The 27,742-nt window shown below is 28.7% G+C and overlaps 1 protein-coding gene across 3 annotated transcripts; it reads right to left on the bottom strand.

Annotated features, from left to right (window-relative positions):
• Positions 1-578: 578 nt before the first annotated feature.
• On the bottom strand, positions 579-25,725 carry LOC123268239 (long-chain-fatty-acid--CoA ligase 5). 3 transcript variants are annotated; one of them, XM_044733163.1, is made up of 9 exons: positions 25,711-25,725; positions 20,295-20,613; positions 20,008-20,153; positions 17,137-17,260; positions 10,514-10,850; positions 8,680-9,148; positions 5,265-5,555; positions 2,684-2,905; positions 579-1,335 (listed from the first exon to the last, which is right to left on the bottom strand). In XM_044733163.1, coding segments are annotated over exons 2-9 (2,046 nt in total). In that variant the 5' UTR covers positions 20,296-20,613; positions 25,711-25,725; the 3' UTR covers positions 579-879. The 3 variants fall into 3 exon arrangements, with proteins under 3 accessions (XP_044589098.1, XP_044589100.1, XP_044589099.1); XM_044733165.1 differs by lacking the exons at positions 20,295-20,613; positions 25,711-25,725 and having other exon boundaries at positions 19,965-20,101; XM_044733164.1 differs by lacking the exons at positions 20,008-20,153; positions 20,295-20,613; positions 25,711-25,725 and adding an exon at positions 17,520-17,912.
• Positions 25,726-27,742: the final 2,017 nt, after the last annotated feature.

The following is a 27,742-nucleotide window of genomic DNA, read 5'->3' on the forward strand; positions in this document are numbered from 1 at the left end:
TATTACACTTATACAATAATATAAGTAGATGTACACGGAGAAAACACTTAAATTAAACCATTTTTTATTTTCTAAAATCATTTCATGTAGCTATTTTGAAAAAAAAAAACGTTTTGAAAAAAATTTTACGTGGACGTCCGGATGTCACCCCATTTTGGATGTACCAATGATTATTCCCAAACAAATTGATATTTCAAGACCGGACCTTTTTTATTAGTTTACGAATGCGATGAACTGGGTCCGTATTTCATATCAGTAGCCTAGTTTACGTATTTTTTTTTAAATTGAATTTTTATTTAAATTTATTACGATATAACCGTACAAAGACAAACGAATTTTTCTTATTTGTCACGTGAAAACTATGGCGCCACTTGATAAAGCTAGATTTTTTTAGACTGCGTGCGCATATAACAAGAAAAAAGGGCGCTGATATTTTAAAAAAAAAAAAATACTCTGTAAGAAATTACTTAATTATAATTTTCTTTTTTTTTCAGTTATACAATTTGTTTTTTTTTTTTTTTAATGAATGAGCGTTATGAGGCGTGCACTTTTGGATTTTCCAAACTTTTTTTCTCTGCCTTTATTTCAACTAAGTAAACTTCCCAGCTCTAGGGTAATAGCTGTTTATGTTTATTAATTATTACTATCAACATTTTTGAGTTTCATTATTATTATTATTATTATAATAATAGCAGCAAGTGTTTATTTTTAATAATAAAATGGTGAAAAAAATTAATAATTTTTCGAGGCAAGATTTATTCAGCGATAGCTTTTTACTTCTGCGGTACTAATTTTAATATTATTATTTGTATTAATAATAATAACAATTAATGATTAGAAGAAAGTTAATTATTTAATAATATTAATAATTTATTGAAATCAGTCTAAATTTTGATAGAGATCCTCAATTTGAGGTTTAAAATACGCCTTAAGTTGAGGGCGCTTTGTTTTTAGTGTCGGTGTTAGCAGGCCATTTTGGATCGAAAAGGGGTCGGGGTGGAGGTAAATATCCTTAACTTGCTCGAAGGACTTTAAACCGGCCTCTCGACCCCACGTGAGCATATCCTCGTGAATTAATTTTTTGACGTCCGGATTCGCACAAAGGACACTTAGAGTACCGGGTATCTTGTTCTCCAGGGCCCAGCATTTTACGACGTCTACGTCGGGTATCACTATTGCAACGACACATGATTTTAGTGATTCACCGTGGACGAATACTTGATGCACATATTGACTTCTTATATAAATATTTTCTATTTTTTCCGGGACTATATATTCTCCTTGGGACAGCTTAAAGATATGTTTTTTACGATCTATTATTTTTAGGCAGCCATTCTGGAAAAAAAAATTTTTTTCATCAGTATTTAATAAATATAAAATTCTAGAAGAACTCAATTTTCTATAATTCCTTTTTATATGCTGACAATTTTCTACATAACTTTAAATTTATTAGAATTGTTATAAAATTATTAAAAATTTTCTAGAAGTTCTAGACAATTAAAAAATTTTTCTAGAAATTCTAGACAGTTTAGAAATTTTCTAGAAGTTATTCAATTTTTTAAAATATTATATAAGGTCTTTTAAAAATAAAAAAAAATTATAAAAAATTTTAATATAATAAAATTATTAAATTTTCTTAATTGATAAAATTAAAGCATTCTAGAAACCTAAAAAACCTCGTAAATTATCCGCAAATTATAATAATTTTTAAAAATTTTAGAAAATTAATTTCTGGAATCTTTCTTAATCATCTACATGATTCTAAATTTTTCTAGAAGATTAAAAAATTTTCTCAAACATTCCATAACTCTTATTTTTTTAAACCACTTATAAAATTCTATTTTTAATACTTTAATTCTTAGTGGGAAATAAGGACTCAATTTTTTGTGGATTATTTTTTATTTCATCGTCTATTTTTAATGATTTTTTAAAATTTTCTCAACAACTTTTAAAATTTATAAAAAATAAAATTCATATATTTTCAAAACTTTCTAGAACTTTAATATTTCTTAAATTCTCAAAAATTTCTTCAGTGTATATTTTTTATTTATAAAATTTTTCTAATAACTGATAAATTTTCTAGACGATAAAAATTTTCTTTCAATCTTCTAGAACTAATTTTCCAAATCTAATAAAAAATCCGAACCAATTTAAAAGTCTCTTCAGTTGAAAAAAAAAATCTAAACATTCTAAAATTTCTCTAAAATTTTTTTCCAAAAATTAAAATTCTATAGTCTAAAAATTCTCTAGAAACTAAAATAATTTTTTTTTCATTTCAATAAATAAATAACGTAAAATAAAATTTTATATACATAAAAATAAAAAAATAAAAATTTATCGAAAATTTTTTTCCAAAAATAAAAATTCTATAAAATTTAAAAATTCTCTAAAAATTCAAAAAAAAATTTTTTTTATTTCAATAAATAAATGACTTAGAAAATAAAAATTTCACATAAATAAAAATAAAAAAATAAAATTGGATAAAATTAAAAAATTTTCTAGAAGCTCAAAAAAATTTTTTTTATTTAAAAAAATAAATGACTTGTAGAAAAAGATTTTAAATAAATAAAAATAAAAATTGTATAAAATTTAAAAATTTTCTAGAAACTCAAAAAAATTTTTTTTTATTAAAAAAAAATGACTTAAAATAAAATTATAAATAGATAAAAATAAAAATTTTTACCGGAAGCCACATTCCAATATCACCAGTATGATGCCAGCCCTGCTGATCAATAACCTCCGCGGTTTTTTCAGGATTTTTATAGTAGCCATAAAAAACATTAGTGCCTTTAACACAGACCTCCCCCTGGTTATTAGCCGCCCAATACTCCATTTCAGGTACATCCACTAGCTTAACACAGCAGCAAGCGACGGGAGGTCCCACGTGCTCTGGTATGTAGTCACCCTGCAATAAATAGCGAAAAATAATATCCGCGATAAATATAAGCAATCAATCTTTCGAAAGAAAAAAATAAACATTTCAAATTCCAACAAATCACCTGACAAAACCCGACGAACAAACATTCGCGTGATACAAATTTATTTTTATTTACGCTTTGGCTATTTTTGACAATCACGTTTCTCTAGTCTATAGTTATATATATATATATATATATATATATATATATATATATATATATATATATATATATATATATATCATGGATTTAAATAGATTACGATCTGTGAATAGTTTATTATAATAGTTTAATATCAAAACATTATTAAATGCCGGACTTAAACTATTCTGGATTGCTTATTTTATAAACAGACTGATAGTCAATAAAAGTATTCACAGTTAAGTATAAATTGCTATTATTTTTACTGCCTCTCATATTTTTATTATCTCGAAATGCTCCGCCAAAATAAACAAAATATTACACGGCTTTAAGCTTTTATTTGTTTATCCTTTAAATTATCGACCATAGCTCTTGAAACTCTATTGAAGTTGTATTTCGACCTTGCAAAAATTTAAAATTATTTTAAAATTACAGTGTAAAAAAATCGGAGTGAATTTTTAATTCTATTTAAAAAAAATAAATTTATCTTAATTGAAAAAAAATTATTTTGAGTTAGAAAAAAATTTTTTTTGAATTATTTTTGATACATTTACTAATTTAAAGAGGGTATTTTAAGATTTTAAAAGAAATTTTGGATAAATACTGGCTCATACACTAAAAAAAAAAAAATTAATTTAAATCAAAAAAAAAATTTACGAACTAAAAAAATAATTTTGAAGAGTTTAATTGTCTGGAATCGAGACGAAAAATTTATGAATCAAGTAAAATTTACTTTAGCCAAGAAAAATTTCTCAATTTAAGAATTTTTCTACTCAAATCAAAATGATTAAGTTCATCATAAGTATTATCTTGATTTTTTGTGTGGAAAAAAAAATTTACTTCATTAAAATAAAATATTTTTGAACTAAAAAAACTCGTAGGAAGAAAGCCGATTTTATTGGTTGAAGAATTTTATTATTGCTGATGACACTTGTCATTTTTTTTTCAGTTAGTTGTAAGTTTTCATTTTTTACATCAGAAGACCGTCTTTGCGTGTAATTATTATTGTAACGCATAAATAAATACAATTTTTATTAGAACAAAATCCAATATAATTAATAACTACTAGGTGTAGAGATTTATTCAACGAAAGAATGTAATTGAAGATTTTTATTTACTAGACAACCTAAAAGTGTCTGTCGTTGATAATTTAGTCATAAAATATTCAAGATATTAAACAGTAACTAGTTTTTTATAATTGGAAAATTGTTTATTAAATAAAATGATCCTAACATCATCACAGAAAAATTATTTTTATATAAGAAAAATAATCTGTGGTGTATGATTGTAGCTTCATGTAATCTCTAATATTTGTAAACAAAAATTTTTATAAATGAAAAAATGTATTTAATTTTATAATTTGGATTTTATATGAGTGTTGTAGAAGTTCACTGTTTAATAATTAAAAATTGTATAGATAAATTTTTGAAGTAAGTAAAATAGTATTCTGATTGAAAAAATGTAGTATCCTTACAAGAAGTCGGTATTATCTTGAATCAATTTTCTCAAACCAAGAAATAAAAATACTTGAGTTAAATATACATGTTCCTCGTTAGAAAACAATAAAATACTCGGTCGAAAAAGTAAATTCTAAAATAGAGATTTTTTTTATTTCTTTTCAAGAGTTATAATTTGTATATTAAAATTTAATGTTTCCTTTAATTAAGAGATGTAAATTTATTGAAACAAGACTCAAATTTAGAAGAAAAATTTTTACTTGCACCAAATTTTTTTTTTATGCGTAAATTTTATTAAATTAATTATCATTTTATTTTAAAATGTATTTTTTCTATATTCATTTTCAAAATTAAAGTAGTATAAATTAATTAAAGAGTAATTAATAACTCCATTAATTATCTCTCGCGTGATTTCTTCCCGAATTAAATAACAGAGAAGCTTACGCCGCTGCTAACCTCACTTTCTCAGCGGACTAAAAATAGCCTCTTATTCGAAACAAGCAACAGCTTCATTGAATCCGTTTATAGCTTGAGGTAAGTTCATTCACTGAATTGCTCAAGTATGAATTGGTGGTCTCTAGACCGCGCGATTGACAAGTTACGAGGTCACTAAATCTCGAGGTGATCAAGTTGCGCAAAAGCTCCTTCGGCCATCTTGAATCTTTAACGTCTTAGTTTGTTCTAATATGTGTTCTCTGTCAGATATCATACTTAATATATTTAATTGATAAATAATTTTAGGTGTTACCTGAATAGTAAGAGTGATCGGAGCGCAACATTCAGTTTGTCCATAACCTTCGACTATGAGACAGCCCAGAGCACAGCGTGCAAAAGTTAGGACGTTACCCGCCAGAGGCGCTGACCCGACAACTATTAATCTTAATCTACCGCCCATCGACTCTTGGATTTTCTTAAACACTAATTTGTCCCAAAAACTGTTGCTTCGGATTATACACTTCTTTATTTCGGCTTCCTTTGAGCTTATGCCCATGTTGAAAATCATCCTTTTGAAAAATGATGATTGGAGTTCTGCTTGGACCTGTTCAATTAAATAATTAAAGTTTTTATTAATTGTCTAGAAAAATTTCTAATTTAATTGCTTAAAAGTCGGGTCAACCCCATTTTGGGCCATAACTAGATAAAAAATTAACTTTTTCAAATTGTATTTTTAATTCTGTTCATTTTTATGGCGCATTTATGATTAAAAATTTCGTGAAAGAAAAAAATTAAGATTTCGATAGCTTCTTTGCCGTCAAAAGTTGGAAAAAATTTTGGCTCTCATATTTTTGGATAAAATTTCTATTTTACAACGGATCCTTACCAAACTCAACATACTTATTCTACAGATAGATACCGAAGTCAAGTTCGAAGATGAGCTTAATCGGTCAAGCAATTTAGAAATGCTAATGCAGGATTTCAAAATTTTCAAAATCAAAAAAATTCATATTTCTTCACATTCGTACTCGAATAACTTTTGAATAGGATCTCTGTAAAATGCATCTGAAGGCTCTTTAAATAAGCTTTAATTTGATAACCATATCATATATGTAGTCCCAAAATTATGTCCTATTTCGCTATGCCAATTATGAAATTTGCTATTGCACTCGCTTTATAGAATTTTTATTTTATTTTTTTCATTAGAAAACTTTTATTTTAATGATTACAATAAAAATCATACGCTATAATTCCATCGTAATTTTGATTAATAAGTAATAAAATGAAATCTACTTCCATTTCGGCTACCGAATGGTCTTTTTTATCTTTTTTTGAAATATTTTTTTTGTAAAGTTCATAAAAAACGAACGATTGAAAAAAAAGAAAATTGAATATCACAATTTTTTAAAAAATGTATAAATTTTTTTGCAAATTTCTAAAATTTCTTAAAGTTGTAATAATCAACTTTTTTTTTTTAATTGTTCATTTTTTTATATATTTAAAAAAAAATACATCAATAAAATCAATTAGAAATTTCGTTCAAAAAAATGAAAATTATAATGGTTGACCCACTTATAAATATTTACCAAATTTTTGAGCTTGTTTTTGAATTAGAGATAATTTTGGTCGTTCAAAATTATTTTTCAATGTTTTAGAAAGTTTTTAATGTTGGGAAAAAATTTTTACACCCGTTTTAAATGTCAATAATTTAGATTTTTATTAAAAATTAGAATAAAAAGGTCAAGAAAATTTTTTGAATTGTCTAGAATCTAAAAAGCTTCAATTTTTTGAAGTTTTGGCCTTTTTTTCTTAATTTTTTACTTCTTTCTTAATTTTATGAATCTATATAATTATTTTGAATCAAGAATTCGTTCTAGAAATTTTTTGAATCGTTTAGAATCTAGATCAAAATTTTATGGATTGTTTTAGAAAATTTTTGATTATGGAGAATATAAATTATTAAAAATTATAGAAATTTTTTTGAATTTAGAATTTGAATAGTTTCAAAATTGTATTGATTGTTTTAGGAAATTTTGGCTGATTAAAAATTAAGTTGAAACCTTCTAGAAAATTTTTAGAATCAAATAATTCCAAATTTTTGAATATTTAATAATTGATTATTAATTTATTGTTTTAAAAAAATTTTCTAGACTTCTTTTTCAACTCTCAAAAATTTCGGCAATTTATAATTTTTAACTTCCCGCTAAGAAAATCGAAGATTTTCAAAAATCGGGAAGTTATTGTTTTCACCCCGTTTTGCAAAAATCGAGTTTTCATCAGATCTCGACGTTTGAAGGTCACAGGAAGCTTTCCTGACTATACCCGCGAGGTTGTCACTATGTCTGTATGTGCGTGTGTGTGTGTGTGTGTGTGTGTGTGTGTTTGTGTGTACGTGTGTGTGACTATGTAACTCGCTTATAACTTTTGAACGACTGAACCGATCGGAACGTACTAAACGGCGTTCTAAAGAGTTCCGTCAAACTTAGATTTTCTGATAATTTGAAACGATTCGGACCGATAGATTTTGAGAAATTTTGAAAAATCTCAAAAAAAATAAGAAAAAAATCATTTTTGAAAGTGGTTTTTTGGAATATCTTTTAAACGGCTTTATCGATCAACTTCAAAAACTAATTCGCCCTTAAGCTTGAAAAACCACGCTGATCGTCGCTAATCTGGTCAAAGTCGGTTGATTTGTTCGAGAGATATCGTGAACGAAAGAAAACCAAAAAAAGTGTTTTTTTGACATAACTTCGTCATTTCTTCTCGAATCGTTTTTGATGACACAGAATAATTTCAGAACCTAAAAAACCGCGTCGATCACCGCCAAAAACGTGGAAATCGGTTGATTGGTTCGAGAGATATCCTCGATAAAATATTTGGAAACAAGTGTTTTTTTAACATAACTTCGAAATTTTTTGGAATAACTTTTAAACGGCTGCACTGATCGATTTCAAAAACTAATCAGCTATTAGCATGAAAAAATTACGTCGATCGCCGTCAAGCCGGTCAAAATTGGTCAATTCGTTCAAGAAATATCATGAACGAAAGAAAACCAAAAAAAGTGTTTTTTGGGAATTACTCCAAATTTCCTAGTTTTATCAATTCAAACTTGAAGATTCTTTATGAAACTAAAAAAATTGCGTCAAATACTGCAAACCGCGTGAAAATCGGTTGATTCATTTAAAAGTTAGTGTGGTTTGAAAATTTAAAAAATATTGTTCCATGATACGTCTATCAGACTTTTGAGCTCGAAGAGCTCAAAATAACACATAAATTGTATTTTTGAGCTCGAAGAGCTCAAAAATGTCATTAGTGCAGGTTTATGCATCTGGGTATGGAATTAGCGGGAAGTTGCACGGATGGCCTTCAGGGTCTACCGTTTTTCTAATTTTTTTTCTAATGTTCTGGAAATTTTTATTGAATTTTCTAGTAGTTTTAAAATATCTTCCGAAATTCTACAACTTTCAAAAATTATTAAAAAAAAAAATCTTTAAATCTCTAGAAAATTTAAACTTTCTAGAAACAAACTCTAAAAATTTGTTACCAAAAAATTAGACCAAAATTTTGAGCACCGAAAATTAATCAACTTTCCAGATTTCATTGACAAAAACCATTTGCTCTGTGTCCGCGAATTCTAATTATTAATGACAGATCTAAAAGGTCACGTTTGTTGTTTTTGGCAACACTAATGACAATCATAATTATTAATTAAATTAAACAATGCACACCTTGTCGTAAAGCCGATTGAGCAGCCTAGGAACCGCAGGCATAACGGTGGGTCTTAGAGCCTTCATGTCTTCTGGAAGCTGCTTGATATCCCCGCTGTAGAATCCAACAGATCCACCAACAATGTACATCCCGTTTTCACAGCACCTCTCCAGCATGTGCGCCAGGGGCAGGAAACTGATCATTACATCCTTCGAAGTAGGCCTGTGATCACCAAGTTGGAGCAAAACTGCGCAGACACCCGCCATCACATTTTGATGACTCAACATCACACCTTTCGGGTGTCCTGTGGTACCAGATGTGTAGCAAATTGTGCATAAATCGGTTGGCTTCGGCGGAATTTCCGGGTAGTTTTTCTGCGCTCCCGTTCGCTCAACATCTTCAAAGCGCAGTAGCTCCACTCCGCGGTTCTTTGCCCGCTGGATCGTCGCTGGACGTGTTTCTTTTACTACTACAAGTTTCCTCAGGCATCTAGAAATAAATTTTAGTTGCAATTCATCTCAATAAATCACTAATATAAATAATTAATACACTATAAAAAAAGCGGTGTTAAAATGGACTCATTTTAACACCGCTATGTAACACCTGTGTATTAACACCGGTGTAGCGGTGCTCTTTTGCGGTGTTAAAAATCCGGTGTAATATCGGTGTTAAACCAGTGTAATACCGGTGTAACAGTAGAATAATTTTACACCGTATCGGAGTATGAATATTACATGATCCATAAATCACAATTAATATTCAATATTTATCAAAATGAGACAAGTAACATTTATTTAAGAATTTTCAATTTATAAAATCACGCAGAAATCAATTTAATGAATGTTATACAACAAGTTAAATAGTATTTACAATATTAAATGTTTAGGAACAATATAATAATTATTTTTATCGTAACCATGATATTTCTCATAGTATAATGGATGTTTTAAACATGAAAAATCTACAGCTGTGCAAAAATAAATTATCTATATGAAAATCATTTAATAAACGTTCAAAATTGTCGTAAAATTGTTCTAAAAATGTTTCAAATTTGTTGTAAAAACACTCTAAAACTGTCCAAAAAATGTTCCAAAATTATCTCAAAAATATCCGAAAAATGTCTCAAAAGTATTCAAAATTTGTTCTCAAATAGTTAAAAAAATGTTTTAAGATTATTCAAAAAAGGTTCCACATAAGATTTAAGGACAAAATTTTAACTAAATTGCTTCAAATAAATTGCATTGATTCTAAAATTATCTTAGAAGTATTCCGAAAATCTTAAAAAAAATACTTAAAAGTTATGAAATAATTACTAAAATCCACTATTTTAGAGTTTCCGATTATCGATATGATGTCCTAAAATTGTCCTTTAATAATGGTGTTAAAGTAACACGGATCGAAAATTTACACCGAGAGAATTTCACACCATTATTTCACACTACACGGCCATTTAAAGTGCTCTGGGTCCACTTTTACATCGAAATTTTTTACAGTGTATTTATTTTAATCAAAAACTTTTATCTACTTTATATTTTATTATTTTGAACTTGCTAAATTAAATATTCACTTTTTTTTGATTATTTATCTTTAATTATTAAACATAAAAAGTTTAATTATAAAAATTGTGTTACTTAAAATATTATCAACACCGGAAAATTTATAACACCGAAAAAAAATATTTACACCGCGACCGGTGTTACTGCTACACCGATTTCGGTGATGAATTTAACACCAGAATTTTTAACACCGTACACCGCATGGATTCACACCGGTTTTTTTTTTACAGTGTATTTAAATATTTTGAAACAAGCATGAAAAATTTTTTCAAGTGATTTTGTAATTTTTTCTGCTGACCTGGGAGCTTTGTCGAGCAGCAGATTGCACTTTTTATCATCCTCGCAAATGACTAGACTAATTTCCGCTTGGTTGATGATATAGGCACAGGCGTCAGGTCCAAGTGTGTCATACAGGGGCACCACCACCAGGGAGTACGTGTAACAGGCCTGCTCGGTGAGGATCCATTCTGGACTGTTCTGGCTGTAAAGCCCGACGAGGGTTTGTGGTCCAGGAGTCAACCCATAGGCCAGGAGTCCGGAGCCAAGATTTTTTGCCCGCAGTAGCGTCTCGTTGTAGTTCAACCACTGGTAAGGCTTGTTTGGTCCGTCCCTCCATCCAAGGCACTGTCCGTTATCTAAATTCAAAAAAATTGAGTCATTTTTTGATAAATTCTCTGTATAATAACTATCTATACAGTGTAACCTCAATATAACGAATTTTTCAAAATCCCCCAGAACTGCTCATAAGAGTCTATGTAAAATATACCTTTATATTACGAATATATTTTTCGAACAAACTCAATATAACGAAAATTCAATTATGACCTTTTTTCGAGTAAAGAATCGAAAAATGAAGGTTAAGCTAATATCATTATCTTTTAATCATGTTATTAATTTCCTACACTTACATTCTATGTTTATTAGGGTGTTTCAATTTTAGACGACTTTTTTTTTTCATCGAAAAAACAGGCTGAAAACTTGCATGAAGGTGAGAACAGAAGCCTGTTCAAAGCGGAGCTCTTAATATTAATATTTAGAGGTGTCTGTCCCTAATTTTTCATTTCCCATTTAAATAACAGGAAAAAAAATTCTTTTTTAACTTCCCGCTAAGAAAATTGAAAATTTTCAAAAATCGGGAAGTTATTGGTTTTACCCCGTTTTTCGAAAATCGAGTTTTCATCAGATCTCGACGTTTTGAGGTCCTAGGAAGCTTTCCTGACTATTCCCGCGAGGGTGTCACTATGTCTGTATGTATGTGTGTGTGTGTGTGTGTGTGTGTGTGTGTGTGTGTGTGTGTGTGTGTGTGTGTGTGTGTGTGTGTGTGTGTGTAAGTATGTAAACCTCTTATAACTTTTGAACGGTTGAACCGATTTCATCGCGGTTGGTGCCATTCGAAAGGGCTTCGCCAAACTTAGATTTCCTATTAATTTGAACCGATTCGGACCGATAGATTTTGAGAAATTTGGAGAAATCTAAAAAAAAGTAGGAAAAAAAATTTTTTCTGAAGTGGTTTTTTTGGGATAACTTTTAAACGGCTCAACCGATCGATTCCAAAAACTAATCAGCTCTCAACCTTGAAAAACCACGTCGATCGCCGCCAATCCGGTCAAAATCGGTTGATTCGTTCGAGAGATATCGTGAACGAAAGAAAACCGAAAAAAGTGTTTTTTCAGAGTTACTCCGAAATTTCTAGTTTCACCAATTGAAACTTAGAAATTATTTATAAGGCTTAAAAAACTACGTAGAATGCCGCCAACCGCGTAAAAATCGGTTTATTCATTCAAAAGTTATTGCGGTATGAACATTCAAAAAATAGTGTTCTATGAAACTTCTATCATAAAGACAGCCGTTCTAAAGTTATTCAGATGTAAACTTCTAAATGTATAAAATTTTGATTATTCAAGTATTAAACTGATACAAATTAATTTATTACTGTCTTAAAAATTATTTTTATATGTAAAATTGGTTCTGATGCGCTAACATTTTCATAAGGCTAAAAAAAAAATTACTCATGTATCAAATTTTTTTTCTTCTTTATTTCATTTACTATAAGAAAATCATGACCCGAGTAGAATGAATTAAATTTTTAAAAAGTTTCACGGAATTATCAATTTATTACTCTACACGGAGAGAAAAGATAAGTTTGAAAAATCAGAAAAGTGCACGTCTCATAACGCTGATTTATCACAAAAAAATCTGGAAAACGGTTGATCTTAAAGGCCATCCCTGCAACTTCCGCTAATTCCGTATCTAAGCGCTTAAAATTGCACTTATGAGGTTTTTGAGCTCTTCAAGTCAAAAGTCTGATAAAAGTTTCGATTATTCGTTAATTCCTTCAAGAGTTATTGCACTTCGAAAGTTCAAAAAATAGTGTTCTTTGAAACTTTTATTAGACTTCTATCGATGTTGTGGATCTTTTTCATTATAATTAATAAATTGATAATTATTAATTTATCAATTATAATTAAACTAAGAAAAATCACATTAATTATAACTAGCAACCTTGCAGTCACTAATGTGACTGCCGTGACTTGTGAAATATAAAAAATTAAAATTTTGCTTTATTAAATAATGACTTTTGTTAAATTGCAATGTACTTTCTTAAATATTGACGTTTTTAGAGATATAAGCTCATCCCAATATTACACTCATCAAAAGCTTTCATTTGAGTACCCACATGTATTTTGATATAGATATATATATATATATATATATATATATATATATATATATATATATATATATATGAAAAATATATCAAAAATTCATGTGGGTACTCAAATGAAAGCTTTTGATAAGTGTATCATCAGGATGAGTTTATATCTATAATTACGTCAATAGTTAAAAAAGTACAGTGCAATTTAACAAAAGTCATTATTTAATAAAGCAAAATTTGATTTATTTATAGTTCTTAAGTCACGGGAGTTACATAGTAGTACTTTATTATTTTTATTCTGTGTAATTTTCTGCATCAAAATAAATTTTTTCAAGTTACAGAAAATTAATATTAAGTTTGTTAGTTTTTAGAATAAAAAAATTTACTAAAATGAAAAATTTTTTTTTAAATTTTAGATTATTAAAAGTATTTTTTTCCGAAAAAAAATTTTCAGAAAATTTAAGAAAAAACCTATTATTAACGAAATTAGAGTATTGAAGACTATAGAAAAATATCCAAAGAGTTCCAAAATATAAAATACAAACCTTAAAAAGATTAAAATCGTTATTCACTCCAGATTTATTAGAGTGAAAATTTTTAAACTTTTAAAATAATTCTTCTATACTGAAAAAAAAGTTTTTTTCTACCAAGGAAATGTTTCCTTATGGTTAAAAAACTGGTATTCTTATGGTTAAAATACGAAAGTTTTTTAACTATAAGAATACCGTTTTCTCACTGTCAAAAAAACTAGCCTTATAATAAAGCGTGGTATTTTAAGGTTAAGAGTACCAGTTTTTTGAAGCCAAGAAAACTCGAGTAAAAAATTTAGTATTCTAGGAGGAAAAAAATTTTTTTTTGAGTGTAAGCTGAAACCGAGCAAGCCTTTGCCGTGGCTCGTACCACAACTTTTTATTTTATTTTGGAACGCTTAATGTGTTTCTTAATAAACACGCAATAAATATTTCCGAGTTTATTTTTTATTCAAAATATAATGACTTAGTTATTTGGAAATCACGCAGATGCGGAAGGCACTTCAGGGCCACTGAATTTTAGCTGGGATGCCAACTTTTGCTAAAGCATCATTAATTTTTGTATCGTGCCATCCGCTACGAAATTTACCTCTTATCTTTTCTTACTTTGTGCAAATTTTCTAGGTTAATAATTAGTTATTTTTTTTAACTTCCCACTAAGAAAATTGAAAATTTTTAATTATTTTTATTTTTAAAAAAAGTGTCTCAGTACCAAAAAAATTGTGAAAGAAATTATTATAAAAATAAATGACATTTTTAAAAAAATTAACATGTGAAATTTTTTACTACTGGTCGTTAATATTGTTAAAAATAAAAAAAAAATAATTTATTAAAATAAAAAATATTTTTTTTTTTAATTAATTAAATAAATTTAAAAGAATTGATGTTGCAAAAAGTAAATTTTTTGTAAAAAAAAACAAAAGTTTAATAAATCGGAATCAAATATTATAATTGCTAAAAATTATATTTGGCTTTTGATCAATGACTTTGTTTTTCAATAAACTTTCAATGTATTAAACTTTAAATGTTGACGACAAGGTTACGAGATGTTAAAAAATAAAAAAAAAGTTAATAAATCATCATAACACTGAAAATAGCTGACAGATAAATAAATATATTTGTATTTATATTTTAATAAAAAATAATTTTTATTTTTATTAAATTAATTATTCGGCTTGACTTTGATTATTTTTATTGTATAAAATTAATGACATCTTCAATTAATCAGTTATTTTTTTTTTTATAATAAATTAATACATAAATAAAAAAATAAAAAGTTTCTAGTTCCTTATTTCTTGAAGAAGACAAATGATCCATTAAAAAAAAAGATCACTAATTTTCGAGTGTCTATTTTTAGAAAACGGAAAGAAAAATAAATAATGATATTTATTCAGATCTTTATTACTTTCTACTATTTTTAATTGATATTTTAATGATCTGTTATAGAATTTAACGATTTGTTACAGTAATTCTATGCGTAAAAGTTTTAAATTTTAAAAACAGACCGATAAATATTGCCTTAATTACTGAAACTATTATATTACTATTCACAACTGTAAATTTTATTTTTAACTTCCCGCTAAGAAAATTGAAAATTTTCAAAAATCGGGAAGTTATTGTTTTTACCCCGTTTTTCGAAAATCGAGTTTTCATCAGATCTCGACGTTTTGAAGTCCTAGGAAGCTTCCCTGACTATTCCCGCGATGGTGTTCGTGCGGCTGTATGTATGTGTGTGCGTGTGTGTGTGTGTGTGTGTGTGTGTGTGTGTGTGTGTGTGTGTGTGTGTGTGTGTGTGTGTGTGTGTGTGTGTGTGTGTGTGTGTGTGTGTGTGTGTGTATGTATGTATGTAAACCTCTTATAATTTTTGAACAGCTCGGCCGATCGGATCGAAATAGGTGGCGATCCAAAGAGTATCATTGCCATTAAATTTCGTGAAAATTTGAATCGATTCGCTTAGCTATATTTTGAGAAATCTCAAAAATAAAATTTTCAAAAAATCGTTTTCTTGGAATAACTTTTAAACGGCTATACCGATCAATTCCAAAAACTAATCAGCTTTTAAGCTTGAAAAACCACGTCGATTGCCACCAGTCCCATCAAGATCGGTTGATTCGTTCGAGAGTTATCGTTGTCGAAATAATTCGGAAAAAGTGAATTTTTCAAATTTCTTTAAGATTTTCGGTTCGATCAGTTTGTATTCAAAAGTATCATAGATTCTGAAAAAGTACGTGGAATACTGCCAACCGCGTGAAAATCAATTCATTCATTTAGAAATTATTGCAGTTTGAAAATTCAAAAAGTACTGTTTTATTCAACTACAATCAGCCTTTTGAGCTCAAAGAGCTCAAAAGCATAGAAAAGCTATTTCTTTGAGCTTGGAGAGCTCAAAATAACACACAAATTGTATTTTTGAGCTCGAAGAGCTCAGAAACGTCATAAGTGCAATTTCAAGCGTTTAGGTATGGAATTGGCGGGAAGTTGCAGGGATGGCCTTTAGGGTCAACCGTTTTCCAGATTTTTTTTTTTTTTTATGAAAAATAAATAAATTCTCTGTCAGTTTAAAAATATTGTCAATAAATTTTGTCTAGATTTTAATCGCAATTTTATATTAAATTTTTGTAATGTTAAAATGAACAAAATTTTGACCAGCAAACTTTTTTTTTGATATTTTTGGACATTGATTTTTGATCAAATCAATCGTTGTATTACTAAATTCTTGTAATTTATTCCCAATCTTTTTTCAAATGTGCCAAGTTTAATTAAAAAAATTAATTTGACACAAAAAAGAATTCTGAACCATAAAAAAATCATTTTGATTGATTTTTTAATCACGCAAAAAATTGATCAAAATTTGTTCGATTTAAAATCATTTTTAAAAATAAATTTTTAGCGCAAATTTTTGAACATAAAAATCTTTTTTTTGGTTCAAAATTTTACTTTTGAACCAATTAAATTTCTTTCTTCACACAAAAATTGGAATAATTAAAAAATTTATTTAATCCAAAAAAATCATTTCAGTTAAAAATTCATTTCTAATTTAAAATTTAATTTTTTTTTTTCTATTTAAGACCAAATATTTACCATAAAAATCAACTAAATTTCTTTCGCGTAAGAATTTGAATCACACCACAGTTTTAAATCTTATTTATTTAAGACCAAATTTTTAAATATAAAAAACATTTTTTGATTCAAAATTTTACTTTTGAACCAATTAAATATCTTTCTTCACTCAAAAATTGGAATAATTCAAAAAAATTTTTTATTTGATCAAAATTTACCTAATTCAAAAACATCTTAGTTAAAAATCATTTCTAATTTCTTTTTCTATTATAGACCAAATTTTTTAACATAAAAACCAACTAAATTTCTTTTTAAGACTAAATTATTGAACATTAAAATCATTTTTTGGTTCAAAATTTTACTTTTGAACCAATCAAATTTCTTTCGTCACTCAAAAGTTTTCTTTATTTAATCCAAAAAATCATTTTAGTTAAAAATTAAAAATTTCAATTTATTTTCTACTTAATACCGAATTTTTTAACATAAAAACCAACAAAATTTCTTTTACGACAAAATTTGAACCACGCCAAAGTTTCTAGTCCAAAATTTCAAATTTTATTTATTTAAAACCAAATTATTAAGCATAAAAACCATATTTTGGTTAAAAAGTAAAATTACTTTAAAATAACCAGCTAAATTTTCAAACCATGCAAAATTTGAACTAAAAAAACTTACTGGATTCTTTAGCTCCTTTGCGAAAGGAGTCATATAGTGTGCGCACATCATCGTGTATGTAGCTGACGAATTTACCTTCCTTGCTGTCCTTGTAGAACTTAGACACGCGAATGTATTCAGCTCCCTGTTGGACAAAAAGCAATATTTGATAGATAAACAGCCGATTGAGTCTTTTGGGATAACTTTTGAGTTACATAACAGCTCAACAGAAACTAATGATGCAAAGCCAAACAAAATTTCACACAATCAAACTCAAGACACAATTGCAACAAAACATAGTGCCAATTTTGGCGATAGGCATTTGTGTTACAACTAACTATTGGTATGATTAAAAACAAATCACAATAATAAATAAAAAAAAAATACAAAACAATCCAAGAGACCTTTATCGTGTCTGATTGATCGTTGGTGTCAATCGGGACGCGAATTGTCGGCAGAATACCCCCGCAAACGGGCATTTTCACTTTTTAACTCGACTATTAACGCTTTAAGTCAACGATCGTTTTAATTTTACTTATGGTGAAACTTTTGGAGGCTTGGAAACTCAAAAAATCACAAGCATCTTCGACGGCGAAGAGCTAGACGGAATCCCGTTAAAATTAAGACTTCAATCATGATTTTTTAATCCAATAATGATCAATGCGAAGTGTTAACTTGACTGTTGGATTGATAGCTGTTATGCGTTGTGGTAACTCGTGACGAGCACGGTCACGACGTCAAAAAATATTACTGCGTTGACGAAGATGCCACGGAGTTACTATTTAAATTTATAAATTCTAACGTAATGGTTTCGATGCTCGAGATTAAGCGTCGTCAGATCAGGAGGAAAGACAACTTATATCGTAAGATTTAAATATAGTCCTAGAGGTAGAGGTAGAGGCTGAATCGCTTGCGGATCAGACTGACGTTGGACCCGAGCCAGTACGTTGATAAACACACTTTCTTGGGTTTGTTGCCGATCCATGGTTAATTGGTCATCGATAGGAAGTCCGCAAGAAGGGAAAGGATCCAAGGGGTCTAATTCATCGATTGATGATTTTTGATTCAATGTTTTAAAGGCAATTTTTTTTCAAATTAATCATATGCACTTTGATAATTATTCAAAAAATTGAAAATTTATTTTTTATTCTAATTAAATTGTAAGTAAATTTTTAAAAGACTTTTTTTTTAATTTGATTTTCTTCAAATATTTCTATTGCTATTTTTTTAGTTGTTTGTTAGTAATATAATTTCAGAGTTTTTAAATCAAATCGTACAAAACAGATCAATATTTGACGCCGCATTAAACAGAGACGGCTTGTCTACTGAAAATTTTGAAACTTTTTTTCTAGAGCATTCTATTTCCTTCAAAAGTATAAAATTTTTCGTTAAACGGTTTCTAAGTTGTAAAAAAAAGGGTTCAGAACAAAAAATAAAAAATTCCGACACAGATATTAAAGATATTTCCAAATTTTTAATTTCTAAGTATTTTTATTACTATTTATCTCATTTTCTTTATGTTCATGAATCCTACATTAAAAAAAAAAGTTTTGTTCCGATACTAAAAACCCGACTAGAAATTAATTTATATATAAATCATGACTTTTGTTGAATTGCACTGTACTCTCTTAAATATTGACGGTTTTAAAGATATAAGCTCATCCCAATGTTACACTCATCAAGAGCTTTCATTTGAGTACCCACATGCATTTTTATATACTTTTCATATATTCATATACATAAATATATAAAATATATGAAAAATTGATGTGGGTACTCAAATGAAAGGTCTCGATGAGCGTAACATCGGGATGAGCTTATATCTTTAAAAATGTCAATAGTTCACATGATATTTGTAAAATTGGACAGTACTAGCTTAAATATTGATGATTTTAAAGATATAAACTCAGTCCGATGTTACGCTCATCGAGACCTTTCATTTGAGTACCCACATCAATTTTTCATATATTTTATATATTCATATACATAAATATATAAAATATATGAAAAATTGATTTGGGTACTCAAATGAAAGGTCTCGATGAGCGTAACATCGGGATGAGCTTATATCTTTAAAAATGTCAATAGTTCACAAGATACAAAGTTATTTCTTAATTATGTATCTAGAAATAGAGTATTTTCGAATGCAGCCTAAATACTTATCATAATAAATTGACTATCGGTGAGAATGAAATGAAACCTTGAAAAGGCGAAAATTCAAATCACGACCTTTGCAATGACACTAAATTTCACTAAAAAAACCGATTTTATCATATGACTATCTTGGAAACAAAATTTTTCTTATTCTCTTAATAATATAGATTAAATTTAAGAAAATTTAATTAATCATAATAATTCAATTAAAAAAAAATAAATTAATTATTAATAAAATCGTTGAATAATTGAATTTTTAATTACGTAAATCCCATTCGAGCAACTTTTTTCATACCCAAGGATCCATCCAAATTATGATATCAATTGTAATACAGCTAGGTAATTTTTCAATAAATTATAAATCAGCACACCTTTTCAATGATGTAAACAAACGAAAAATACCAGTTTTTTTATATTAAGAAATGTATATTGGATACAGAAAAATTTGGATAAAAATATTTTGTATTCTGGGTGGAAAAAATTTTTTTTTTTTTTATTATTTAAAGTGCATATAACTCCTTAAAAAAATTACTCATAGTGTATCTGTTAAAAATTCAGTGAATCACCCACCATGAGTCACAAACCATAAACCCTACGATCAGGTATCAAATTAGCATAAAACAGAAACACGATGCAGTGATAAGGGGGTTTGCCGGAGGTAATACACAGTTTTTAAAAACGCACTATGGAATTACCATGAAATTCTATAAACAAGTGATTCCCAGATCTATCGCTCACCGGAAGTAGCCTCGATTGAGCATCAAGAGGCATCAGTGGTGTTTCGGGAATCGGTTTTGTTGCATAGTATGCTGCTACTCCAGTCAGTACTAAGGCACCTGCTCCACCGATGTACGGCAAATAACTGTCTAGAGAAGCCTGAAACACTTTTCGACAAACAGCATTAACTATTATTATTATTATCAAATAATCGTATGGATTATCGCTAATCTAGAAATAATCTAACTAACATATATATATGCTAACATATATCTAAACTATATAATATTAATCCAAAATGGACTTACTTGTACGTCGCTTGTTCGATTGTTAGAATAATACTTATTATCACTAGTCCTAAAAGTACTTTTGTTATTATTATTGTTATTAATGTTATCAAAGAGTTAAAAAACGAAGGGAAGAGACGGAAGCTACGACATGTCACTGGATTTTGATTACAAAGACTGCAGGGATAACCGCACTGGTTGTATTGTTGGGGTGTCTACTGCGTCTGCGGTTCTGTGACGTCAGAAATCAATGATTGACCCTCCGGTTCATATCACCCTTAGCTATGCACCCTATACTTCGGAATTAAGGATTTCAGAGGCTTGAGTCGGTCTTTATCGGCTGTGAAAAAGTATGAAAAAAAAGTCACTACTTTATCGACAGAAGTTATATTTCATTTTAGAATAGGGAAGAAATATTTATTGTGGCACTAAATTAATTTTATGTTTTAAAACAAATCAATATAGAGATTTTTTGTGATTTAGTTGATTTAACTTTTATATATTTATTTGAAATAAAAATTTAACTCGGTTTTTGCAGAGTATTTACTGTAATAATTAAAGATTATTTTTAATAATTTATTTAATCAGTTTTCACTCACCTGTGCAAATTTAGCACCTCATCCAAGGATTCGCGAAGTAAAAATGACCTTAATCGATAGGTCTACGTTAGGTCCGGATAGGTCCACCAAAATTTTCGTTAGGTCCCTCATAGTTTTTTTACAAAAAATTTTTTTAATTTTTACTAAAAAAAAAAAAATAGCACCTCATTCTATGAAAAGCTGGTTAATTTTATCAAAATCGAATTCTTTATCGTTAGATCTGTATTGGTCTATGTTTTTTTTTTATATTAATGATTTTATTGTCGTTATTAATAATTATAAATTAATTAAAATCCGCGCATGCGCACAATGCATCTAATGCGACGGGAAATTCAAAGTATAACCGTTTTGATTTTTAGACTTTTAATAATTCAATAATTACTCAACTAACATCTGTATTTGCTGATAGTATTAATTAATTATTAACAATAAAATATACAAATAGTTTTTTCTCTACTTATTTGAGAAGCATTGAACTTTTCTTATGATATTTGCTTTCAATGAATTACTTACTTCTTACTCATTCAGTTTCTATGCAAGATATATTAATTAATTCTACTTATTTATTTTTAATTAATTAAAATTTTAATATGTCATATATACAATACAAATGATCGTATTTTAAATTTTAAAAAAGGCATTTTTTCGATATTCAATTATCTAATGGTGCCTATTTTTTTTTTTTTTCAATTGTTAGCTTCTTTTATAAATAATCACAAAAATAAAATTTTTTATTTTTTTACCTCGTCATATAAACTTGAATACTATTTTTCTCCTCGACGGAGGCGGAAAGCGGCATTTTCATTTAGCGCAGCGGGCGGAAAATTGACGCTTTCCGCTCGGAGGGGAGAAAAATTATTTGATCAACAAAACCAACGTGTCATACTTTATTTTTTATTATCTAAATGTGATCAGTTTTATTTTTTTTTATTCGTAATTAGTTTGTTTATATGACAAGTTAATTATAAAAATAATAAATACTTATATCATTATTAGAAAATTAATTAATTTATTTAGTTTTCGTATTTTTCTAATGATTGAAGATTTGAATCGACTGTGTTTCGCGCGCGTTAACCCAAATAGCCAATCAATGAGTAAGGAATTCAAATAAAACCAATAAAAAATAGAAAATTATAGTTTTCAAAATTTGATACTTTATTAACTTAATTTTAAAATTGGTAACATTTTTTTTCATACAAATTTGTATCAGCTTGCTTACTTTTGGCTAATAACTCACTTCTTCCAAGCATGAAATATAAATTGAAATGATTTGATTAGTGTTACTATCTGTATCTAATTAAAAAAATTAGGAAAACGGTTGACCCTAAAGGCCATCCCTGCAACTTCCCGCTAATTCCATACTTAAGCGCTAATAATCAACGAATATAAACTTTATATGAAAAAATTTTGACTGATTTAATATACTAAAAATACTTACACTACTCTTGGCGTTATTGACATATTTATTATTTTTTTATTTAATCTTAATTATTTTATTTATTGGTTACAAATAAGCCAAAACACGTGGTCATTAACTTTAAACTACTTACATATGTAATGATGTTATATAAGATCATTACTGTTCATTAAGCAGTAACAGAGTCTACAAGCTGTAGCATAAAAGGTTTCAACATTGTAAACTCAAATAATTATTTTTACTACTGATATGTCGGCAAAACATGTCAGTTGACGTTTTAGGCGAAATAAGAAAAAAATTAAAATAACGTAAATATTATTTAAATATATTATTAGTAAACAATATAAAATATATCAAAATTGCATGTGGATACTCAAATCGACCCGAGTCGAAATTTTTTTTCGCTTAAAACCCATTTTAACCTGGGATAGTCTAATTCAGGGTGAAACAGAATGAAATAGGTTTTAAGAAATAAGGAACTGCATTGATACTAAACCCCGTTTCACTCTGGTAACGTCTACTTAAGTCCGTTTTCAGACGAGTTAGGTTGAAGAAGGTTCTTAATAAAACTCTGTTTCACTCTTTTAGCGCCTAGCTGGGATTGCACGATGTATACGATTTTTTGTTTCTCAGACGAAAAAGTGTCAGGCAGGGTTTTATTAAAACCTATTTCAACCTAGTTCAACCTTAATAGCCTAAACTGGTTATATTCATAGTAAAAAAAAAGAAAAAATTATCATTTAACTGTTGGTTACTTCATGTTATTATTTGCATGACTGTTAAGGTAATGATAACTATTAGTGACGTTAATTTATAATTATACAAGAATAATGATATCGAAATGAAGACAGAAGAAACGACGAAGAAAACACAAATTTCTGTTGAAAAAAACTCAGCTTTACTGGGATTCGAAATCGAGACCTCACGATTACGAAGCAAGACTGGATCCCCTCTGCTACTCGAAGACTAGTCATACAGTAGAAATATTTGTTTCCATTTAAGCTACAACTGACAAAATTAAAATTAACTCATGTGATTAAATATTATTATTATTTCTTATGTCATGGTAAATATTACTGTGATTATTATTATTAATTTTACAACGCTGCTTACAAAGTGCTTAAAAAATTTCATCGCGAAAATTGCCTAAATTTTTAACTTCCCACTAAGAAAATTGAAAATTTTCAAAAGTTGGGAAGTTATTGGTTTTACCCCGTTTTTCGAAAATCAAGTTTTCAACGGATGTTGACGTTTTGAGGTCCTAGGAAGCTTCCCCGATTGTTTCCGCGATGGTGTCCGTTTGTCTGTATGTATGTATGTAAGTATGCATGTAAGTATGTATGTGTGTGTATGTGTGTATCGCGATTGGCGTTATTCAAAAGGGCTTGATCAAACTTAGATTTTGAATATAATTGGGACCGATTCGAACCGGTAGATCTTGAGAAATTTAAAAAAAACTACAAAAAAATTTTTTTCAAATGTGTTTTTTTTTTAATAACTTTGAAACGGCTTCATCGATCGATTTCAAAAACTATTCAGCTGTTAACATTAAAAAACCACGTCGATCGCCGCCAACCCGGTCAAAATCGGTTAATTCGTTCGTGAGTTATCGTTGTCGAAAGAAAACCGAAAAAAATGTTTTTTCGGAATTACTTCGAAATTTTTCGTTTAATCAATTTAAACTTAAAGATCCTTTATGGGGCTTCAAAAGCTGCGACACAAAAATTATATTTTTGAGCTCTTCGAGTTCAAAATGTGAAAAACTGTGCTATTTGTTCATTCTTTAAATTTTTAATTTGGCAAACTATTCTTTTTAGCAATTAGGTCAAATTTTTAAGTAGGAAAACTTGATCTTTCGTATATTTTTAAATTATTCTTGCACAAACCATAATTTTTTATTTAAAGCACGAAAAATATATACACATGAATAGTTAAATAGTTAAAATATCTGAAAATTATTTCGAAAAAATTCTGGAAGAAATTATTTTTGAAATTTTTATAAGGTATAATTTTGTAACATATCGTTCGATTTTGATTTTTAAAACGGTATTCAAAGTAGTTTTTAGAGTAGTAATGAAAAAAAAATCTGTATATACGGGTTTATGTTGAAAGGTTAAAGAAGCCCGGTAATTATTTTCGAAAAATATCAAAAAAATTTTTTTGTAAATTTTCAACCAGCTGTAACTTTTGGACGCGTCGATCGATTTTAATTTTCCAAATGGTTTTCAACACAGTTTTTAAAGCGAAAAAAGTGGATGTCCGGGCAAATATCGTTTGGTTAAGAAATTTAAATGTTATGTCGAAAAAATACTGAGAAAAAAAATTTTGTGAATTTTTAAACAAATATAATTTTTGAACGCGTCGTTCGATTTTAATTTTTAAAAAAGCATTCGACGCAGTTTATTAAGCATAAAAAATTTATAAATGGTTTTATTGTGATTTTTTCGCACGTTTTACTGTAATACATTTTCAAAATAATGATAATAATTTTTATTACTCTTATTTATTTTGAAAAATGTATAAAGTTTTAATCTCTGTTTCACCCTAGGAAGCCTACGCGATAAAATTCTCATTAAACCCCAGCTCACTCTTCTACGACCTGAATTTAGACGAATAAGGTTTAAACAGAGTTTTAAAATTTGAACTAAACCCCAACTCAATACTCCTCACCCTGATGCAAGACGATTTAGGTTGAAACAGAATCTTAAAATTTAAACTAAACCCCAACTCACTATTCCTCACCCTGATATAAGACGAGTTAGGTTGAAAAAGGTTCTTAAATTAGAGCGGCATATGTCTACATTAAAGGAATCAGGCTCTACTAGGTTGAACTGGGGTTTTAAAATTTCGACTCGGGGAAGCTCTTTATGAGTGTATTATATCAGGATGAGTTTATATTTTTAAAAATGTAAATAAATAAGAAATTACCTTGTATCTTGCAAACTATGGACATTTTTAAAGGTATAAGCTCATTTAAGTGCTATTAATTAATCATTTAGAAAGCAGTTCATGAATTAATATATTTTTCTATTGAATTATTAAAAGTCGAAAAATCAAAACGGGTATACATTAAATTGTGCGCCGTATTAGATGCGATGTGCGTATGCGCAGATTTTAATTAATTTATAATTATTAATAACGACAATAAAATCATTAATATAAAAAAAAAACATAGACCAATACAGACCTTACGATAAAGAATGCGATTTTGATAAAATTAGCCAGCTTTTCATAGAATGAGGTGCTATTTTTTTTTTTTTTTTAGTAAAAATTAAAAAAATTTTTTGTAAAAAAGCTATGAGGGACCTAACGAAAATTTTGGTGGACCTATCCGGACCTAACGTAGACCTATCGATTAAGGTCATTTTTACTTCGCGAATCCTTGGATGAGGTGCTAAATTTGCACAGGTTTTTCACTCACTCAAATTGCACTGACAAGTCTGGAGATTACTAACAACAGTTCTTAAACCAAAGTAATGAAGAAGTACTTGGTCCATATATATATATATGAAGTGCAGAACTTGGACTTTAAACTTACGAAGATAAAGAGATCTTCATGAAGCATCAGATGATAACCTAGTAGGTTATTGCGCGGTATAAAATTATGTTCTTTATGATTTTATTTGGCATAAAAATTAATCGGCCTGATTCAAATATCCGAAATGAGCAACTTTAACTGTTTCATCATCAATTACGACAGTTGCAGGACTACTTCAAGGAAAACAATGAATTGATTGAGACAAGAGATAAAATTTTTGAGCCAAGAGATTTTCATTAAACCAAGAATTTTTTTTCTTGGCTTAAGAAATTTATTGTTTTTCTGATTAGGAAATTTTTTTCGCTTGAGTCAAGCTAACCTTTTTATAAACTGCAACTGCAGTCTCTGTAATTTGCAATTTAAGACCTTAGAAATGAAGCTTAGTTCGATTATTTCACAAAATCTTGTTAAATAAATTTTTTTTTGGGCTAGGGCCCCAAAAAAAAGTTCATCAAATTTTAGAATGATTTCTTTGAACGAACATTATAAAAATAGCGAAGTTGCAAAATTTGAAATCATGATTCTGCATAGAACGCTTCCTACAGAAGGAATTTCGACCAAATTTACATAAAAAATTAGGAAAACGGTTGACCCTAAAGGCTATCTCTGCAACTTCCCGCTCCATATCTGCCCGACTAGAAATTGAAGTGAGGAATGCCGAAGAATTAGTGAGGGGCAAGTTTGGCTTGCCTAACTTAGGCAAGCCTAATTTGCGCCTTCTTAAATCCACGTTAAGCAAAACGAAGATTGGCATGCCAAATTTGCATGTAATTTGGGACATCTATGGCAAGCCGAACTTCGGCAAATCTTTGGAATGCCTGACTAGCTGGAAGTAACGATAACCAAAGATTTGCCAAAGTTTGGCTTGCCATAAATGTCCCTAATTACCTTTAAGTTTGGTAAACCGAACTTTCGTAAACCTTTGGATTTTATAATTTCCTGTAAGTTAGGTATTCCAAACATTCGCCAAACTTCGTCTTACCATAGATGGCCCCAATTACTTTTAAGTTTGGCAAACCGAACTTCCGTAAACCTTTGGATTTTATAATTTCCTGCAAGTTAGGCACTCCAAACGTTTGACGAACTTCGGCGTTTCTTGCCAAAGTACTCTAAAACGGAGTGGGAGAAGATATTTGGCTTCAAGTCTTTCCGAAGTTAAGCCTTTTAGTTTTATACATATAAAAGTGTGTATTTATGAGAGTATTTGTGTATTGTACATATAAACATGGTGTCTCATGTATCCGACTAGAAATTTCAGTGAGGCATATGCTGAAGAACCAATTCGGGGCAAGTTTGGCTTGCCTAACTTAGGCTTGCCTAGGTTGTACCTCATAAAAACCAAGGTAGGCAGAACGAAATGTTTGGCTTGCCATATTTGAACGTAACTAGGAAAGTTTCATGGATTCCTTAAGTCTGATATATCATGGGAACGCCGAACTGGTTTCAAGTAACGATAACCTGAGTTTTGCTAGTTTGGAGCGAACTTGGCTTTTCAAACTTAGGCTAGCCCAATTCGAATCTTATTTGTTTTAAATTAGGCAAGCCGAACATTGGTTGTGCTTATAAGTATCTTGAAGTAAGAGGTCGCTCATCATCGGCGTAGCGTCGCGGTATGGTATAGGGCCCTCGTGCGTCGGGTACCGTGTTCGAGTCTCGCGTTCGACATGTACGATTTTTAATAATTAATAATTACTAATTATAATTACTATTAAGGCGAGTGTGAAGTAAAGTTAAGTGTTATGTGTGATTAGTGTATCTAACTCCTCCATCATCTCCTTCCCCCTTGACTTATCAAATCTACCAATCATAAAAACCTCTTCACATAAAAAAACGCTCCAAAAAACAAAAAAAAAATTTACAGAAAAAATAAAATTAAATAATAAAAATCATACTAAATAAAAGCAACAAAGAATTT

The sequence above is a fragment of the Cotesia glomerata genome, linkage group LG7 (assembly GCF_020080835.1).
Source record: "Cotesia glomerata isolate CgM1 linkage group LG7, MPM_Cglom_v2.3, whole genome shotgun sequence".
Taxonomy (NCBI): Eukaryota; Metazoa; Arthropoda; class Insecta; order Hymenoptera; family Braconidae; genus Cotesia; species Cotesia glomerata.

Bases quoted from the DNA above. Each gene is read 5' to 3' on its own strand.
- LOC123268239 (XM_044733163.1), bottom strand. The intron at 10,851-17,136 runs GTAAGTTTTTTT...TTTTGAATTTAG, and splicing joins CAAAGGAGCTAAAGAATCCA to ATAACGGACAGTGCCTTGGA. The intron at 9,149-10,513 runs GTCAGCAGAAAA...ATTTATTTCTAG, and splicing joins CTGCTCGACAAAGCTCCCAG to ATGCCTGAGGAAACTTGTAG.